The sequence below is a fragment of the Trichechus manatus genome, unplaced genomic scaffold (genome assembly GCF_000243295.1).
Source record: "Trichechus manatus latirostris isolate Lorelei unplaced genomic scaffold, TriManLat1.0 scaffold00002, whole genome shotgun sequence".
NCBI lineage: Eukaryota > Metazoa > Chordata > Mammalia > Sirenia > Trichechidae > Trichechus > Trichechus manatus.
The window spans coordinates 22,836,260-22,858,099 of NW_004443938.1; the positions used below are offsets into that span (position 1 = coordinate 22,836,260).

General features: G+C 41.2%; 1 protein-coding gene across 2 annotated transcripts in view; it reads right to left on the reverse strand.

The window, feature by feature from the left end:
- UST (uronyl 2-sulfotransferase) overlaps positions 1 to 21,840 on the reverse strand; it is a 351,032-nt gene that overhangs the window by 203,808 nt on the left and 125,384 nt on the right. For both annotated transcript variants that reach the window (XM_023729171.1, XM_004368842.2), the window contains exon 2: positions 11,333 to 11,376. In XM_023729171.1, coding sequence (XP_023584939.1) covers positions 11,333 to 11,376 — 44 coding nt within the window. The remainder of the gene's footprint in view (positions 1 to 11,332; positions 11,377 to 21,840) is intronic.

Here is a 21,840-nt window from a genome sequence, read left to right on the forward strand (position 1 = left end):
ATAAAAATTCTTTAAGTTAGGAGACTGGAATCTAGAATGCCAACTGATACACAACTGCTTTTAAAAATTCAAAGAAAATGAGGATGACCGGGTTGGGGGACAGGCTTACTCTAAGTTAGCAAATTGAATTACCAGGATCTGTAAAAGACTGTAGAAAGGAAATACCTACAGTACTAAGGACCCATTGCTATGTACTTAATATGTGCCTGGCATCCTGCTACGTGCTTTCCATTTATCTCATTTAACCTCACAATCCTAACAGATGGGTACTATTATCTTCTTTTAGAGACAGAAAATTGAAGCTCAGTGAGGTTAAGTTCTTATTCCAGGGTATCCAGTGTTAACAACGGACTCAAACATCATGCAGATGGTGCAGCACTGGGCAACGTTTCGTTCTGTTATACATAAGGTCGCCATGAGCCAGAGTCATCTCAACGGCAACTTATGACAACAACAGAGTTAGGGAGGGTAACTAGTGACACAGATAGGATTTGATCTGAGGTTTGATCCCAAAATCCATCCTCCTTAGCTTCTTGGGGACCAAGAATAAATACAAAAGTCAAAATGAAGAATCTGGCAAGTTAAAATAGCAACATATTTAAAATCTAAGGGGTGGGTACGTTGGGTATATAAGTGTATATTAGTCCCACTAATCTTTTTGTGTTTGGGATACTTCACAATTGAATAAAAAAATAACTACAAAGAACTTTCACTGTTTCTCCCTTAGGAAAAAAAAGAAGATAGGATAAACTTCTTGAGAATGCCAGCTTTTTTTCAAAGAAAATCAGCAGAGTGGGTCTTTACCACGTCAGATGTTATTTACAGCAGGATGCAAGGGGGCCGTAAGCCCAGGAGTACCCTCTTAGCAGCCACAATGGCTTTAGCAGCCCTTGCTGTAATGAAAGCAGGGTAGACAGAGCAGCCCAGCACACAACCCCGTCTGTGCCAGAGACTTATTTACTTCCTGAAGATCCTCACAGGCCAAAGGAAAATAAGGTAGGAAGCCATGTCTACATTCTGCAAAACAGGTTCCAGAGGACAGAAACAAGAAATCCATGTTTCTCTGATCTCAGCCCTGGTATTCCAAGTAAAAAGTGCTGCTGACCAGATGAGGCTGTGTGAGCATATAGAAACTCAGCAATCCTCCCTCAGGGAAATGGAGGATTTGGGATCCAGAAACCTTCTCCAAGTTGACTGATGCTCGGCTTCCCAATCATTGTCCTCCCAATGCCTTCTAGAAGTGACTTACCCAATATGATGAACATATATTTGGGTTTTCCTCTTTAGGCTCAAAGCAAGGAATGTAAGCAACAGTTTCTTTACTAAAGAATATTAAAACATATCTTTTCAGCTAATGTGTCTCCAAGTTTAAAGGAGTTATTGAAAGGGAAAAACAAAACAAAACGGAAACAAAAATGTCTTTCCTAGGGCACTTGGTGGTAGTGTTGTTAAATACCAGCAGGCCGAGAAAGTCTCTGTAGAAATAGTAACACATTTTATTTTCTAAAAGGTAGTGGACTTCTTTACTGTTGCTGTCACGGCACCTGGTGGCAATATGGAGTTCCCGTCAATAAGGTCCTTGCAAATGAACCGTCACTGAGGTCCCTTCCGGAGAAAAAGATGATGTAATATAACATAATATGATTTTTTTTTAAATAAAATAATACAATTTGAATAGTAGAAATGAATTTCAAGTAGAAGAAATTGGAGAGAACACTGGGAATAGTAAAATAGCTGAAGACATGAGAATTACGAGGAAAAGTGAAGAAGAAATGTTGGGGAAAAAACTGATCAGTATTGAATGTTAGAGAAATAAACACTCAGGGCTAAGGGGAGGGGGAAATGGGGAGTTATTGTTTAATGGGTAGAGTTTCTGTTTGGGGTGATGAAAATTTAGCAAATGAATAATGTTGATGATTACACAACACCGTGAATATAATTTAATGCCAATGAATTGTCCACTTAAAACGGTTGAAACAGCAAATTTTATTTTATATATATTTTACCACAATAAAAAAGACATAAAAATACGAAAATGCACTTAAACTGCCCTAACGATACACATTTAAAGATGGAGTCAATGTTTATCAAACCAAGCCAAATAATGCCTAGCACGGCATAACACTCCATGATATCTGAAAATTGAAGATATTAAATTCAATCCATTCAAAACTGAATTTGTGACTTGTCACTCCTTTCCTAGTATACAATTTCTATCAGCAGTACAGATATGGTCCCCATCTCCTAGGCTAACATATTTCTCTTTTTCCTGTTAAAGCCAAGCTCCCCAAAGCAGTTCCTTCCTATCTCCACTTCCCACCCACCACTCTCAAACCCCAGCAGTGAGGCCTATCCCTTCAGGAGAGGAGGTCAGGTGCCCTCCTGTGTTCTCCTCGTGTTCATCCTATCATAGCACCCAGCGGCCTGCTTAGTGTATTGGATTGGCCTGTTTGCTAGCCTGTCTTTCACACCAGACTGTAAACGCCTTGGGGGCAGGGATTGTGCTTTCTGCAGCCTTAGAGCCCCAGCACCTAGCACAGAGTCCAACACAAATTTGGTGCATGGTAAACACTTGAATGAATGAATGATTATCTGTATATACTCATTTAGACTAACGAATATGTCAACCACAGAACCATGGGCTGTCCTAGTCTTTGATTCCATCAAACCTTAAGATGAAACTAGACTGTAAGTTATTAGAGGGCAGAGAATATCTTTAACTTATGGGGTCTTCCAGATCCCTTGCACAAACTCAGCACTCAATAATTAACTGATACTAGACGGAAATTAGCTTCTGGGAGGTGGGGCAAGAAACAGCCTTTATCGAGCAATTGCTCACTGCCAGACACTGCTAGGTGCTATACAAATGTTATCTCAATTAATAATACCACTCTCATTCATTTGATGGTTGCTTGCTCAGCAAAATAAACTGTAAACCCTTTTCTAATGAACCCATTTCGAAGTAGAATTCTGAATACTAATACTAGCTAGCACATTACTTTATATACACAAAATAACACGTATTATTTTATATACATACAAAGGTGGACATCAGTAATATATCTTAACTCTTGGTAAACCATCAGGGGCTACTGGATCCAATTTTAGTTTTTTAGGCTTTTTTTTTTTTTTTTTTTAGCAGTTCTAATTCTTTGTGGGGATTGGTATTTCATGATTTTCATTCTTAGAAATGTCAGAGAAAATATACTTTTTTTTAAAAAAAAGAGAGAATAAAACTCATCGTACCTTGCAATTACCTATGAGCCCACTTAGCCTCTTTACAGACTCCAAGATTCATTATGGGATCTTCATGATTTTATATTTCTTAACTCTTGAAACATTTTGCTATTCCATCATCCTAGGAATAATTATCAGTTATGCATCAATTATTCCAAAACATGCTTTAAAAAGACTAAAATGATAGAAAAATAGAATGATGAAATAGCTTAGAATAATGCGGTCCAATAGAATGCTCAGCAATGGTTGAAATGTTATTTTCTGTGTTGTCCAACACAGTAGCCATGAGTCACGTATGGCTACAGAGAATTTAAATTGTGGCCAGTGTGACTGAGAAATTGAATTTTTATTTTTTTAATTTTAATTAAATTTAAATAGTTACATATGCCTAATGGCTATTGTATTGAAGAGTACACACCTAGAAGAATAGCTTATTAGTGAAATAAACTGTCACTACTGTATCACCCCTCAAATTTCTTACTACATTGCCCAAAGTACTATATCATCTCTCAGGAAGATGTAGTTTTCTTTTAACTTTCATTGAATAGGGTGGAAATACAGAATTTTTCAATTCTTGCCTTAGATGGTTAATTTTACGGGTCAACTCGGCTAGGCTATGGTGCCCAGTTGTTTAGTCAAACACTAGTCTAGAGGTTGCTAAGAAGGTATTTTGTTGTTATTGTTGTTAGGTGCCGTCGAGTCGGTTCCGACTCATAGCGACCCTATACACAACAGAACGAAATACTGCCTGGTTCTGTGCCATCCTCACAATCATTGTTATGCTTGAGCCCATTGCTGCAGCCCTCAAAAGGTATTTAGATGTGATTGATATTTACAATTAGTTGACTTTAAGTGAAGCAGATTACCTTCTATAAAGTGTGTGGGTCTTATCCAATCAGTTGAAAGACTCAAGAGCCAAAACTAAGGCTTCTTGAAGGAAGGAAGGGATTCTACCTCAAGACTGCCAGAGTTTAAAGCCTGTTGCCTGATCTATGAATTTTGGACTTGCCAGCCCCCATAATCTTGGAAGCCAATTCCTTAAAATCAATCAATCACTCTCTCCCTCTGTCTCTCTAACCCACTGCGGCTGAGTCAATTCTGACTCATAGCGACCCTATAGGAAAGAGTAGAACTGCCCCGTTGGGTTTCCAAGACTGTAATCTTTATGGAAGCAGACTGCCACATCTTTCTCCCGAGGAGCAGCTGGTGGGTTTGAAGCACCGACCTTTTGGTTAGCAGCCAAGCACTTAACTACTGTGCCACCAGGACTCCTTCTCTCTCTCTCTCCTCTCTTTCTCTCTCTCTCTCTATATATATACGTATATATATATATACACACACGTATAGTATATATAATGTATATATGTCTACATAATATATATATATTTATATGTGTGTATATGTGTGTGTGTGTATATATATAAATACATCCTATAGCTGCTTCTGTTTTTCTGGAGAACTCTGATTAATACACTGCCTATAATGACAAAGAGAAGAAAAGTGACAGAGGGAGAGGTTTCACAGTCATTAGTGGAATCAGAGATGAAAGCAAACATTCAGACAGCAGTACTCTAGATGCCAATGACGATGACGATAAAAATGATCCTGAAAGTGGAGCCTCAGACTATGCATCTTCAGATGACGATATCCTAGATTAATTCTCTCAAACTCAAGATTCAATGAGAGAAAAATATAGTTCTAAGGACAAAAATAAAATACAGTATTCTCATGCAGTTAGCCATTTGACAAGAAGGACCTCATCAAACTATATTTTGCATTAAGGACCTGGACAATCTCATTCTACTAAATGAATGTGAGACGGTATTCCTTCACCTTTTATGATGTTAGTGCACCAGAATTTATCTATATAGTTTGTAAATGGACAAATGCTGAAGATGGGTATGTACACAAAAGTGATTAAAAGTAAACAGATAAGGTAGACATGAAAAAAAGAATCACTGGATTGATTAAAAAAAATTTAAAAGGTCCCTTGAACCTAGATGGTATATGGTGATGACTATTTTTTCTGGCATAATGAGGGTTAAAACTTGTTTATTGTACTGGTCAAGGTACCAGATAACACATAAAAGCATAAGACTCCAAACGTAAGATTACAGATCATTGTACTTCTACTTAAACTACTAATCTTGAAATGGTTAAAAACATGGGCCCTGGAGATACGCAGCCCTAGGCATGCGTGATCTTTGGCAACTTACTCAGCTTCTCTAAGATACAGTTCTTTCAACTGTAAAATAAGGATTAAAAAATTACTTCCTACTTTATAGAGTTTTATAGACGGTAAACTTGGTATGCAAAGTACTTAGCACAGTGCTTAGCACATAGGAAAGAATACACATCAACTATGGATACTGATTTTATTATCCTTGAACTACTTTGACCAGCTTGCCATATCTATTGGATTTGGGAACCTAATGTGTGGATTTTTTTTCATTTCTACTTCATCTGTTTCCTTCCAATCAGCATTTGTCCATTTACAAACTTTATATAGCATATCTCGCTGCACAAACATCATAAGGAGTAAAAGAACACGGTCCCACGTATCTAAGCGAAATCATAACTACATCCTATCTGTTACCACCAGAATTTATCATTGCTGATGCCTGCTGGTGCCCGCATCAGAGACCCACGTTCCAGATGAAGCGAAGTCAAGGAGGAGGAGACGTCAATCTCTAGTGGTGAGGCTTCTCAGGGTCTACAGAGAGGCCAGCGCACCACAGCCCAACTTTAATCTTCTCTTACACTAGGAAGTTTTTTCTGATTCTTATATGGATCAGGCATTACTTTAGTAGACTCAAATTATGCGTACAAGTGTAAGAAAAAGAGTAAAAATCTCCTGAAATCCCATCACCTGGAGAAGACACTGTTATCCTTCCAGGCTTTTCTCTGGACACATACGTACACACGCACACAATTGTACAAAAGGTGGGGTCATACTATTCTTGCTGTTTCAGACCTGTTTCCATACGTACACATGCAAACAATTTTACATAAGGTGGAGTCCTACTATTCTTGCTATTTCAGACCTGTTTCTGTACTCAGGACTTGCTCTCCATTTCACTGAGTAGAACTCTACGCATTGATTCTCGGTAACGCTCCTGCCTTAAACCGCTGCATTCTGGGCACACACAAAGTGGCGGTAAAATGTGAGAGTAAAAAGAAAATATTAACATCCCCCTTTAAGTAATGGCTCAGCTCAAAAACAGAGGTGAACTGTGAGGTGAACGTCGATTTTACAAACAAAGGAAAACCAGAGGCATCTGGTTCTTTCTTACTAAAACACCGGCGGGAAGGATGACCAGGGCCCAGTCCGTGCTGTGGGATACACACCCATTCCCTGAATGGATATTACTTGTGGAATGTGAAACCGGTCGAGTTGAACTTTTTAAAAAATGAGAACTCGCCTGTAAACCTCTGTACATTTTCAGGGTTTAAAAATCTTATTTTATCTAGATCACGGCTCTTTGGGTCTTGGAATCAAAAGTTATTTCTGAGCGCTAAACAAATATGAAAAATGTGAGTCTGGCCTCAGTCTTGCGTTCCACTGCCAGGCTGGGGGTTCACTCCAGAGGCCAGACATGTGTGAGTCTTTATTGCCTGGATGCCACCGTGTTCCTGGATGAGGCTGTGAACTATAAACTTATACAACTGAGGCCCCACCTCGGGGGACACTCAAGGGAACATTTTATCTGGAAGTCTGATCTCATCAGTTCTGGGATTCATTTCCACACTGCCAGAAGTAATAAGCATGGGCGAAAAAATGTTAACACACCAATATTATTTTCACCCATTTTTATATTCTTCTTATTATGTCTACGGCTTAGAAAGTCAAGAGTGTTTTTGCTACTGCACTCTTAAATAATGAAAATACAGTTATAGCAAAAGAATCTGTATTATATAAACTTCTGTTGGTTTAAAGGGATTACATTCACAATTTTCAAACTTGGAATCGGTTCTATAAAACTGGATTTACTCTGAAAGAAAATAATCTGATAAAACCTGGCCATTTTTATGTACCACAGGGAGTTTTAGCTGGGGGCTAAATCCGTTAAACACATTGCCATCAAGTTGATTCCGACTCATAGCGACCCTGTAGGACAGAGGAGAACTGCCCCCATAGGGTTTCCAAGGAACGGCTGGTAGATTCGAACTGCATACCTTTTGGTTAGCAGCCGAGCTCTTAACCACTATGCCACCAGGGCTCCAGTTGGGACTGGAGGGAAGCAAAGACCAGCCTGCAGTGGTGGGAAGAAGCACTGCAGGAAGCAACTGGAGTGAGCCCAGTAAACTCAGGACCCATGCACCAGCGATACTAGCAAAGAGGCAGGAAGGACGGCCAACCCATCAAGATCAAGGCAGGGAGGCAGACTAAAGGGGTAGCCCCAGGCGAGAAAGTTAGTGATAAGGGAGCCCTAGCAGGCTATCTGTACCATTCTTCTTGTTTGGTGCAAAGTCATTGAAAATAAGCATTCTAGATATATGTCTAGTCAGACAACGGTATCAAAGAAAAATGGGTAATCAATAGCCAATCTGGCCAGATTTTGCTTACATTACCAGTCTTGGTTAACAGTTTTAGCAATTACAAACATTCTACGTACATGGGGTATGTGCACACACCTCCACAGAAAGGGTGGAAGGCGGCAAGTTCCTATAGGGTGGGCCTAGGTCTTCTGACCAGGTCAAACCGCACTGATCAAACCTGAAACCTAAAGTAATATCCAGACAATCCATGGAGGGAAACAGCTGATGGGTCCCACAGGGAATCTCTCTGCCTTGAAGTGAGGGCAGGGCAGAGTGGGTGGGAAAGGCTTCATCTGGCCCCACTGGGGAGACAAGGGAAGACAGTGGTGAGGGAACCCAGCAGGCAATCAGCACCATTTTTCATGTTCCCCTCCTATTTTCCCTCCTCAGCAGATTATTGGCCAAAGAAAATATGTTTTCACTACAAGAAGAGTCATAATGGTGAGTCATCGTCATGTTAACAGTCTTTATATAGTAAGCCACACCACTCTCTCTAGGCAGTTAGCAGTGAAACCAACACAGAAAATGCCCAAGGACTTTATATTCATGGCCTCCAGAGCAGTAGTTCTCAAAATACTGTGGTCCCCAGGCCAGCACCATCAGCCATCACCTGGGAGCTTGTTAGAAATGCAAACTCTCAAGTCCCACCCCTGAACCTGTTGCCAGTGAGTTGATTCTGACTCATAGCGACCCTACAGAGCAGAGCAGAACTGTCCCATAGGGTTTTCTAGGTTGTAATCTTTACAGAAGCAGACTGCCACATCTTCCTCCCACGGAGCACCTGGTAGGTTCCAACCGCTGATCTTTCTGTGAACAGCTGAGTGCTTAACTGTTGTGCCCCTAGGGCTCCTTATAAATAGGAAAGCTTATAAATAGGCAGGACCTTATAAACAGGGTCCCAGCCTAGACCTAGTGAATGAGAAACTCTGGAGGCTGGGCCTGGCAACCTGTGTTTTAACAAGCCTCCAGGTAATTCTGATGCAAGCTAAAATTTGAGAACACTGGCCTAAGAGAAAGAAGCCGGGATGGGAGCCAGGAGACCTAATTCAGACTCCAGCTCTGGATCCCATGGTCCAACAGTGAAATTGGATGAATAGTCATGGTGTACCTCTTTGTGCATTGAGACTGACGTAAGGACCTGAGAAGCTGCAGAAGAGACAGACATGGTCCTTATCCTCAGAGGACGCATGATCCTCTATATTCTTTTGCTCCTCTAGGTTAGGGACTATCGCTGTGGGTCTTTTTTTTGTTTCATTTTTGTATTCCTAGTGCCTGCAGCACCACAGGCACTTGATAAGTATGCAGCAGATCAAGTTGTAGAACCATTCACGACTGTGATAAATGCTATGGTACCATTCATCAAAAATCTTAATCTTCCTCCAGTCTAGTTAACACTAGTCACTATTTATTCAATGTGTATTGTATCCTGGGTGCTGAGTGTTCCTCATACATCAACTCATTAAATCCTTTCAGACATCCTGTGTTGTGGGTATTTTTGGTCCCACTTTGCACATCAGAATATTGAGGCTCAAAATACTATGTAATTTGTCCAATGTCATACAGCCAGAAAGGGGCAGAGCCAGTGCTGAACCCAGAACTACCTTATTCCAAAGCTCATGCCCTTAAGCAGGGTGGTGTTCTTTCTAAAATCCCCCAACCTCAAAAACCAACTTTGGAGTAGATTACTAGCCTGTAAAGCTGGTAGTCGATTATTTTCTCACCATTTACTTACAACCGCACTTGGGAGGCATCACCCTAAGTGGTCAAAGACTACGGAATTACCAAGTACTAGTAGAACTACAGCACTAGTATCTACACTTTAGGATTTCATGGGCCAGAAAGAAAAGTTTAAAGTGAGTGATAGATACAGTATTGCCAACTTCTTATTTTGCCTTTCCTTACTGCTGATCATTATCACCATCATTTCCTACAAGTTAAAGAAAAAAAAGATATAAAAAATGCACAAGGGATATAAGTTTAGAATAGAGGACAGTCTATTGCATTACATTTATTTTCTTATATACAATGATTATATCATCCTTCTTTTCCTCATTGTTCTATTGATTGGATTTGTTTCTCCCTGCACTCAAGAAAGTAGACAGTCATAGGGAATTACACTAATACCTTACTAATACATCACTAGGGACCTTTATGGTTCAGTACTAGAATTCTTGCCTTCCATACAGGAGACCTGGGTTCGATTCCCCGCCTATACACCTCAAGCACAGCTACCACCTGTCTTTCATCAGAGGTTTGCATGTTGCTATGATGCTGAACAGGTTTCAGCAGAGCTTCTAGGATAAGACAAATTCAGAAGAAAGGCCTGGTGATCTACTTCTCCCCCAAAAAATCAGTCAATGAAAACCCTATGAATCACAATGGTCCAATCTGCAACTAATCATGGGGATGGTGCAAGACCTAGCAGTGTTTTGTTATTGTGCATGGAGTCACCATGAGTCAGGGTCAACTTGATGGCAGCTAATAACAACAATATTTCACTTAAAATTCAGGCCAATACCATTACTGAACTTTTTGATCGAAGATTCTACATAAGAATACTGATTAAAAGGGAGGGTGGGGGATATGGACCAGAATTTCAAATTCTCATGGAATCTAGACTTTCTGGAGCCATTGGGGCTGGATGAAGCCCCAAAACAATTGCCTGAGGTAATCTTTAAACCTTAAACCAAAAATATCCCCTGAAGTATTCTTTAAACCAAACAATGGTTTAGCTTAGTTAGTAAAGACTGTCTGCTTTGAGCATTGTGCTCTTTTAAAGAATTATCTACATAGGATCAAACTGGTAAAAGCAACTCAAAATGTCAGATAAGAAGCTTGGTGGGGGGCAGTGAGTTTATGTTAATGGGGAAGGAACAATTCAGAAAAGGAGGATGAGAATGGTTGCACAACTTGAAGAATGTAATCCACGTCACTGAATTGTACATGTAGAAATTGTTGAATTGGCATATGTTTTGCTATGTATATTCTCAACGACAACAACAAAAATCAGGTGAAAACAGCTTAGAAGAAGATTAAAAGTGGGCACCCAGGACAGGCCAGGGAAGCCTTGAGAGGGTGTGGGCTGAGAAGGCCAGTTTCAGGGCGCTAAACCTTGGGTGGAGTATCCCATCCAAGGCAGGCGGGGGAGAACAGGTCTGCAGTGAGTCTAACCCCACACCCTAAGGCCTGGGGAGGCTGAGCTGTGGACATCACATGGTGGCCCAGCACCAATGTCAAAGGCAGATGAGGCAGCAAACAGAAGACCCTGCTGAAGTCCTAAAGTCAGCCCAAGGCCCTGGTGTATGGGAAACTACAGCCTCTGATTAAATAATGGCTCTTCCTTCCCCCCTCGCCATTTTGGATACCTTCGTGCTCTTCCCCATCATCCTCATTAATTTGATTAATTTGACATCTGTGATCTATGATTTTCTTGTAAATGACTCAGGGCCAGGAGGGATCTGGTTGGGTTTGCTGGAGGCCCAGGAGCTACTGGAGTTAGTTAGAGAAGGCTGCAGGTACCGAGTGTAAGAAAAGGGCTTTTAAGCAAAGACCTTACCTTACTAGGAGGTGGCCCATGGTCATCCAAGTAAGTGGAATTTCCTAGGGAAAAAAAAAAAAAAAGAAGAAGTCGTTGAATCATTTCTTAAGCCCAAAATGAATTTAATGCAAAGTCACTGAAAATAAGCATTCCAGATATATTTCCAGTCAGGCAACCATACTAAAGAAAAATAGGTAATTCATAGGCAATTTGACTAGATTTTGTTCACAGTACCATTCTTGGCTAATCAGTTTCAGCAATTACAAACATTTCATATATATGGAGTGTATGCACACAAACGTACACACACCATTATTCCTCACCCAAGATCTGCTGAGTTTACCTTATAACAACGATTATCAAACTGCGGTGTGCGTCAGATTTACCTTCAGGGCTTGCTAAAAACTTACATAGCTTGGCTTCATCCCCAGAGTTACTGACTCATTATCTCTGGAAATTGGCATTTCTAACAAGTTCCCAAGTGATGCTGACGCTGCTGGTCCTACAACCGCACTTTGAGAACCACTGCACTCCGTTTCTCCAGTCTGTCTCTGAATGTTAATTTCCCTTTGCCTTTTCAGTCTAGCTTGGTTCCAAAGCTAGATCTGTCTTCACTAATACCCACCTGGAGTCCCTGGGTGGCACAAACGGTTAAATGCTTGATTACTAGCCTAAAGGCTGGCAGTTCTAACCCACCCAGAGGTGACTCGGAGACAGGCCTGGCGATCCGCTTTGGAAAGGTCACAGCCTTGCAAATCCTATGGAACACAGCTCTACTCTACACACAGGGGTTCGCCATGAGATGGAATTGGCTCGACAGCAACTACAGCAAATAGCCACTTATCGGCATCTATGTTCTCAGAGTGCATGGCTATTGTTTCCTGATGAAGAAGAGACACAGAGGGTTAGAAGGGGAACTCAAGTTTATTAAGTTCCTTTTATGTACCAGATACTTTACTAAGTGCTTTACAGGAACCCGTTCATTTAATTCAAATATCAGAGGTGGGTTATAATTACAAGAAGTCCTCTGATTACAAACGAGTTCCACTCCTAAATCTGTCTTTAAGTCAAATTTGTATGTAAATTGGAAGTTAGGTATTCTTTGTATCAAATGTTTGTCTTCGTACAGAGTGTCCTGGTGGCGCAGTGGTTAAGCGTTCAGCTGCTAACCAAAAGGCTGTCAGTTCAAATCCACCAGCCGCACCTTGGAAACACTATGGGGCAGTTCTGCTCCGTCTTATAGGGTTGCTACGAGTCGGAACTGACTCAATGGCAACAGGTTTTGGTTTGGTACCTTTCTATGCATAAAAAACATTAAAGAAACACTTCCAGATACACTGAAACATCTTTAACGTAATAATACAGTAATAATAATAAAAGCCAGAAAAATGAACAAATCTGTCTTGGAAGAAGTACAGCCAGAATGCTACTTAGAAGCAGGATGGCAAGACTTTGTCTCATGTACTTTGGACATATTATCAGGAGGGACCAGTCACTGCAGAAGGATATCATGCTTGGTAAAGTAGAGGGTCATCGGAAAAGAGGAAGACCTTCAAGGAGATGGATTGACACAGTGGCTGCAACAATGGGCTCAAGCATAACAACAATTGTGAAGATGGTGCAGGACCGGGAAGTATTTCGTTCTGTTGTACACAGGGTCGCTATGAGTTGGAACCAACTCGACGGCAACTGACAACAAAAAGAATAGTAACAATAATAATGTTTTCATGCACATCGCAAAGTAGTACCTGTTTGTTATTACAAACCACTATATGTACCTCGAATTTTTAATATAATAGGCTTTATGGGGTTGGTTCCTAACTCTGTCCTATAGGGTTGCCATGAGTCAGAATCGGCTGGACATTAGGTATTATGATTAAAGAAGTCACTGAGTGGCTCAAATGGTTAAGCGCTAGGCTGTTAACTGGAAGGTTGGAGGTTCAAGTCCACCCACAGGCACCTAGAAAGAAAGGCCTGGCAATCTACTTCCAGAAGGGCACAACCATTGAAAATCCTATGTGCAGTTCTACTCTAAAACACGTGGGGTCAGTGAGTCTGAATCCACTTGACAGGAACTGTTTTGGGTTGTTGTTGTTATGACGAATGTTATTATTACCCCACTCAGCCTCAGTGGAGACACAACATCCAATTGGTAAGACTTCTTTACAGAGACGAACATAAACTCCCATCCTACTATTTTCATTAGTAAGCAAAAGTGACCCTCACTGGTACAGGCCTGAGTCCTATGGCATGTTGTTGACTCAGTGTACAGTTAAATCCTTCGTTAGTTTTAAATGCAGAAAATGCTGAAACTGAGGAAAGAGAACAGTGTATCACAGCAAAATGGTCAATTACACTCCTTTTTTATTCAGTGTTTTTATTTTTTTTTTTGAAAAAAGGACATTGATTTAAGGGTTATCCTAACAGTCTTGTATACTAAATTATTTCCTTGGCTTAGTAAATAAATACATTGTTGGCGTTTTACTGAGTAGACTTAAGTCCTACCTCAAAATCTAGCACTGAAGACCATGGTCACCACAGTTTCAAAACAATGATAATGAATGGTTTGGGCAACACTGTTACGCTGATAGGCACCAGTTTCCCTACCCTCGTGGTTAGGCATTCTCTCATTCATTTATTTAGTCACCATTTACTGAACACCTACTATTCTACAGAAGAATCTAGAAACCCATTAAAAAAATGAAATTCCTATTTTTGCCACTGGACTGTATAATGATCTTTACTGAGTGCTTACTATGGGCCAGGTGCTTTACAAGGATTGCTTTACCTCACAACAACCCCATGAGGTGATACAAGTTAAGCACTTCACAACAGCAACACAGCCTATAAACAATTTGGCAGAATTCAAGCCATACAGTCTGACTACTGCTTATATTGCTTGCTTGATAAAATGCAACAGTGTTTAAGATAATTCATTATTTTCCTGTCTTCCTTCTTCTCTTCGTCCTTCCTCCCTCCTTCTCTCCTCCATTCCTTTCTTTTTCTTATGGAAGACTTTCATAGTCAGATGCCATGACACAATTGAGTCGTCACTCTTGAACACTTCTTTCTGCAAGAACAAAGGATCAGGGCTTGCCACAGTCCCCGTTATCTCCACCAAGAGATCACCCTGCTCCCCTCTGCCCACCAGGCAGTTTATTACGCTACTGAGGCCATAAGTGCCGCACACTTGTAACAGAGGCACAGAAATGGAAAAGAAAAGCTACACAAAATGAAAGGTATTTCTTTAGCCGGAAACAGTATTTCTCTTTTCCTAGGCTATTTGGACCAATAAGCAACATCATGAAAAATGGAAAAAATACTGACAGTGTCAAGGATTTCGTTTCACTTGGCTCCACCATCAACACCAACAGAAGCAGCAGTGAAGAAATCAAACGATGTATTGCCTTGGGCAATTCTGCTGCAAAGACCTCATTAAAGTGTTGAAAAGCAAACATGTCACTTTGAGGACTAAGGTGCACCTGAGCCAAGCCATAATATTTTCAATCGCCTCATACGCATGTGAAAGCTGGACTATAAATAAGGAAGACTGAAGAAGAATTGATGCCCTTGACTCACAGTGCTGGCGAAGAATATTAAATATACCATCCACTGCCAGAGGAACCTATAGGTCTGTCTTGGAAGAAGTACGGCCACAGTACCCCTTGGAAGCAAGGACGGTGAGACTTCATCTCATGTACTTTGGACCTGTTATCAGGATGGACCAGTCCCTGGAGAGAAGGACCAGTCCCTGGAGAAGCACATCATGCTTGGTAAGGTAGAGAGAGGTCAGGGAAAAAGAGGAAGACCCACAATGAGATCGATTGACACAATGGCTGCAACGATGGGCTCAAAACATGGCAACAATTGTGAGAATGGTGCAGTACCAGGCAATGTTTCATTGTGTCGTACATAGGGTTGCTATGAGTCAGAACCAACTCGATGGCACCTAACAACAACAACAGGGTATTTGGTATCTAGGTAGAGTTTGTCATCTTAGGATCTTATGCTTTCATAGTGCCAAGTAAACAAAACTGTTACAGTTTTTAAAATGAAGTTAGTAACTTGTTAGCTGTGGATATCAAAAAGTAAGCACAGTTATTAAGACAAACTTCCCCCAAGAGGCTCCCAGGCATCACAGAAGCCTCGCACTGCTCTGCCTTGTAGAAGGTTCTATGGAGGGTGTTTAGTTGTGGCGAAGAAAGATCAGATCCAAGCTTTCCAGCCTTTGGGCGTAGAGCTGGAGCTCAAATTCAAGGAAGGGAAGAAAAGGAGGAGGAGGGCTGAGGAAGGGTCTGGAGCCAGGACCGATGACAGCATCCACTTAGCCCCCACCTCCACTTTCCCCGTGAACATCTTCTGTAGACACACAGTCTCAGATCCCAGTCACAGCAGTGTATTCTCGTTTCTGGAGGGCTTCCATAAAGTAATCCACACCTTTAGGGCTCTGATTACAGCTTCCTTTTCATGTCTCAAGTCCTTCCTTTCAGGATCAAGAATTACAGTATCTTGTCAAGCTGGAAAAAAAGAAAGGCATGTACCCCGCATGTCTCCACTCCTACCACCGATCAGACTTTCAGAAGGGCCTGTCTTCCATCTGCCAAAAAATCACTAGCTGGGGCTAGAGCAAAGCTAAACCTCTTACAGAAACTTAAGCTTGTCCAGACTGCTCAGGTAGGTGGAGCAGCGAGCAGGTGGCTAAGGACTCGAAGCAACACTCCGCCCCGCCAAGCTCTATGCCGCCCTTCTATATCCTGATGGTGGTGGTGCTTACATGACCCTACTCATGTGTTAAGACTGACAGAACTATGCACCAACCACTACCAACAAAACACTAGGGGGTTAAGATTTTTTTTTAATGCCCTGCACTAGAAGGCAAGTGATCTCAGACTCTAACCAGCTTAACTGCAATACAGTGCAATCTAAATTTCACCCTACTCTTTCAGCCCTTCAAAATGGAGACCTCTCAGGGAGGTTGTATATATAAAATGAGAGATGGTGTGTCAATGTGAGAGGTGTTAATCCACAGTGCATGGCAGTTATACTTTCTGTGCACTTTCTGGAGCTTACGTGTATGATGGGTTTTGGCATGGCAGTGTGCCATCAATGTCTCCCCACTTAGCTTGTCTTGTAACTACTTTCAGCAGAGATGCACTGCAGGAAACTCAAGTGAAGTCAGATACTAGGAATTAAGAGGCCAAGATGTGTGACCTGGAGCCTGAAGATTCCAGCCTGTTTTATCTGTCAACTTGCGTTTCAGCTGGCGGAGCCATGGCATGCTAACCATACAAAAACCATCGAAGGCTTCTATGACAAAAGTTATGAATATGAAAAACTAGTTATAGTGCAGCTAGATTAACAGGTTAAATTTACTTTCATAGCAGAGAATACCCCAAGAAGTATTATTCCTCTCTGAATAAATTGCTTTATCTCTTCATACACACATCTGAAAACTTCTGTATACCCCTACATACATCTGTATACTTCCATAAACACGTGTAAAAATGAAATAAGCCCACAGGTTTTTGTAAGAGTACATGAGGATAATTTCATTGTATGGAAAATGCTTAGAACAATACCTGCACAGAGTAAGCATCTAATAAGTGCTAATTGGCAGTACTAGTTGTACTGGTAGGATCAGTAGCAGACCCTTCTTCACTGCCTCTACATTATCTCACTCACTATTTTGCTACCCTCACTGCACCCACTCACCTGCTTTGCTTTTAAGAAACGTTGATGCCGGGCCCCAGCCTTAGATACTCTGATTTAATTATTCGGGGACGAGTCCCAGGCTTTTGGACTTTGTAAAGTTCCTCAGGTAATTTTAATGTCTAGTCAGGGTTGAGAACTACTGAGCAACAAACCACAAATTAATGTACTTCATAAATCAGACAGACTCTCATTTACCAGAACTTAAAAAAACAAAACAACTAATAAAACAGATCTTAATCGGGCTCACCCTAACCACGTGTCACCTCCATCACTTCCGGCGGGAGATTGCACAACACGAGGTTAATGTCAAAGCAGAAGGTTGAGGAGCCACAGAGAATCCCAGCAACAGGAGAAGCAGACCAAACAGCACTGGTCAGCACCTGCTCCAGGGATTGTAAAGAAATGGAAAAAGGACAGGGCTGGTTCCCAGGCTGCTGAGAGTGGGCTGGCACAGGGACCCTCTGGGGCATAGAGCATACCCCTTAAACTATGTGGGTCACCCGAACCTTTCTGGGATTCCAAAAATCTTTTCAAGAATAATTTTCAGAGTTTATAATTTCAGAACATATAGTTCCTGCAAACAATGCTTAGCATATATTCTTCTGCTGAACCTCCAGTTACATGGGTGAAAAGAAGAGGTAAGAGTATAATTCTCCATCCTCCCAGGGTTTCCCCAGACCTGCTCCACTTAACCAACCAGGAGATATTTCGGTCAGTTCTGGAGGCACTCAGATGTGACTCCTACACACACTTTACGGACACACAAGAATCTGAGAAGAAGCCACTGGAAAATTTGAAGTAAAGACATTCTCTGGTCCCTGCCCAGCGAAACACCCTCTTTACAGGCTGCAGGCCCAGGATGGGAAGAAGGTAAGGGAACCTGGTCAACACAGATGAGCGCAATGCTAGGCCCATCTGAATCCAGGAGAGGTGAATGCAACCGGATAAAGAAGAAACTACTAGAAGCACTGACGTGAAGAAGGGCTATTGAATAGAATTATCAGAGTGCCATATATTTTAAATCTTATTAGTTACTCTTACTAAGACGAAGAGGGAAAGAGTTCCCAGGAGAGCCATTTGTGGATTCAGTAAAATATCACTGATAGAACTGTTACCGGGGACAAAGAATGGTAGGCAGTGGTCATAGGGGCAATCCTGCAGGCTCTAGAACCAAACAACCCAAGTTCAAATCTCAGTCCTGCCACTTAATTCCCCTGAGCCTTAACTTCCCCATTTGCAACATGAAGACATTAATAGTAACACCTAAGTCGTAGAGTTGTAATGAAAATTAAATGAGACATGTATAAAGCACTTATCACATTGCCTGCCTGGCACATAGTAAGTGCTCAGTAAAGGGTAAGTACTTCCTCATTTTATACGTTATCCAATTTTATCATTTACATTTAATTTTATGATTTTATTATTATTCAGGAAATCAAAGAGAATCCTGAGGTCAAGGGAGTAATGATCATACTACAGATGAATATTAATATAAATAACTATTTAATATTTTCTATTACTTTCAGATACTGTCTTGAAGTGTTTTTTAAAATGTACAAATAATTTTCTCCCAATTGTTTCACCCTGTTTGTTGTTGTTGTTGAGTGCCGTTGAGTCAATTCTGGCTCATAGCGACCCTATAGGACAGGGCAGAACTGTCCGATAGGGTTTCCAAGGAGCAGCTGGTGGATTTGAACTGTCGACCTTTTGGTTAGCAGCCGAGCTCTTAACCACTGGGCCACGAGGGCACCCTTAGCAATGTGCAAATGAATGTACAGAACCTCAAGGGATATAATTTATTCTTGACTTTTGAGTCTTGCACTAGCAGATCTATTTTTGTCTGAATTGGTCCCCAGAGAATAAAAATGTTTTCATCCTAATTCCCCTTATAGAAACCATCATGTGCATTAGTGTCAATGTCAAAAAAGCCGCCTCTACACTGTGTCAGTTTTGATCAAACACTTGTAATTCTTCTCAGTCTTTTTTCCACAGGCCCTTTTGAAATCATAATCATAAGCGGTTGGAATTCTTTCTTTTTTATTCTGAAGAAGTCATTTAGCGCAGGATTCTGATTACCTACAGTGTAATCAGACGGCCGCATCTCTCCATCTGAACAGACACAGGTAATGAAGGAGTCTCAGTTGAAGGCAACACTGCAAACCCTGCTTTGTCCTTGCCAAAAAATTACACTGATGCTACGCTTTCCACCATTAACCACGAGTTACATTTCTCCAAGAAGCAGTTGTCAGAACACACCAGCCTTTGCTAACAACGAGGAGGTTGTTGCTGAGTAAATGTTTCCAATAGCTCCATTTCTTATGATTAACGAAGCCCCCAAAACACTGTGATGGAGGACAATTGTGTGCACAGCTTTATTTAAGCTTTAATAAAATTATTTTCCACTGAATTACAACAAATGGCTCTAGTAAGTGTCAATACTTAAAAATTTTTTTAGAAAAATACCTTGTGAAAAATCTTGAATGCTCACCCTACCAGTTAACAAGGGCAAGAATATCCTGAAAATCCTTTCTTGCTCCTAAATGGTAAAAATGAGCATTCTAGGCACTGAGAAAAAATATCCAAATTAAACTGTTACCAATTACAATGTTAGAAAGAGTATATTAAGGCTCTTCTGTTTTTATTTCAGGCTCAAAACACTATCTTGTTTTATACTACATCTTTCTTCCATGAAAACAAATCTGAGTATACATTTTAGCATGTCAAGTGTGAATCTGTAGAAGGAAAATTACTTTTGGAATCAAATGATCAGTGTACTGTTGCTATATTAACAACATCAATACTCCCCCTGCCCCAAAAAATAAAAAACCAAACCTGTTGCCATCAAGTCAAATTTTGACTCACAGCAATCCTATAGGACAGAGTAGAACTGCCCCATCGGGTTTCCAAGGCAGTAAACCTTAAGCCACATCCTTCTCCCACGGAGTGGCTAGTGGGTTCAAACCGCCAACTTTTCAATTAGCAGCTGAGTGCTTTAACCACTGAGCCACCAGGGCTCCTTAACATCAATATGTTGTTGTTGGGTGCCGCCATCAATATAAGTATGCGTTATTCCAAATTAGCTCAAAAATTCATCATAATTGCATGAAATGATCCTATGCACGTAGATGTGGCGTATCAAAGAGAGATGGAATCACTTAGGTTTCTGTTGCATTCCATTATATGTTTTTCCCCCAAAGTGATTACTACAGTCAACTGATCCCACCTATGTAATTACAATACACCTGCTCACAGAGCTGCCCCATCCCTGCACATCACCAGCCTCTAACCAGCAGTCAGGGAAGTCCTCTTCTTCTATCAGGACCTAAACACCAGGTGACCACCATGCAAATGGATGCTTTCTATCCAGGTGGTGCAGTGGTTAAGCATTCAGCTGCTAACGAAAGGTCAGCAGTTTGAATCCACCAGCTGCTCCTTGGAAGCCCCATGGGGCAGTTCTACTCTGTCCTATAGGGTTGCTATGAGTTAGAACTGACTCCATGGCAACCAGTTTATCATATGCCATGGTATTTTCAATCGCTTCAGAGGCATGCAAAAGTTGGACAATGAATGGGGAAGACCAAAGAAGAATTGATAATATTTAAATTATGGTGTTGGCAAAGAATATTGAATATACCAGAAAGAACAAACAAATCTGTCTTAAAAGAAGTACAGCCAGAATGCTCCTTAGAAGCAAGGATGGCAAGACTTCGTCTCACTTACTTTGGACATGTTATCAGGAGGGACCAGTCCCTGGAGAAAGACATCATGCTTGGTAAAGTAGAGGAAGATCCTCAACAAGACGGACTGACACAGTGACTGCAACAATGGGTTCAAACATAGCAAAAATTGTGAGGATGGTGCAGGACCGGGCAATGTTTTGTTCTGTTATACATAAGGTTACTATCAGGTGGAACCGACCTGATAGCACCCAACAACAATCATATGCTTATATGTTAGCGGGAGACAGATGAAATGAAGATGATTCAAAATCTATCCTGGGAGAAACAAAACAAGAGAAGGCCAAAAAATCATCATCATCATCATCATCAATAGCAAGCATTGATGTTTTTCTAAGTAGTTCCCATGGCAACCCTATAAGGTAAGAAATACTATTATCCCCACTTTACAACAGAAGACACCAAGGCTCAGGAAGGTAGAGTAACTTGCATAATGTAAGGTAGCTAGTCATCAGTAACACCTGGACTTGACCCAACTGTCTGACTTTGAAGCCATTTTGCTGACCCACCCACTCCCTGCCTCCACTGCTTTGAGCTATCAATCCTTTCAGCTCTCAGGACACCCCCAGGCTAATCCGTTTGGGCTACTCAGGGGTGACCTAAGTAGAGGAGGATCTAGCAAAACGAGCAATACCCAGCACTTACCAGTAGACTTGTGCCATGGGCAGAGCATCAGCCATCCAGGAAGGGGCCTGTGGGCTGCTGAAGAACTTAATATCCTGGGCACTCAAGGAGCCAACACAGCACTTAGGGAGGACCAGGTGCAGATCGAGAGGGCACAAGCTAGGTAGGATTCAGATTCCAGTAATAATCCCAAACCCCTGGCTACCTCCTGACCATTTCTAGCTAATGTGCCATTTCAGAGGCTCCCAGTTAGCTACAGGTACATGCCCAATCTGCAGATTAGAGTGTCATCATTATCCTGAAATACTTGATACCAAAAAGCTAGACTGGATTAGAAATCTACTCACAGTATTGCCAGAAACTGTGATAGTCCACTTGTCAACAAGAGAAAAGGAAGCTGTGCTTGATTCTTTAAATATAACTTCAACTGATAGGATTTTTTTTTTTTTTTTT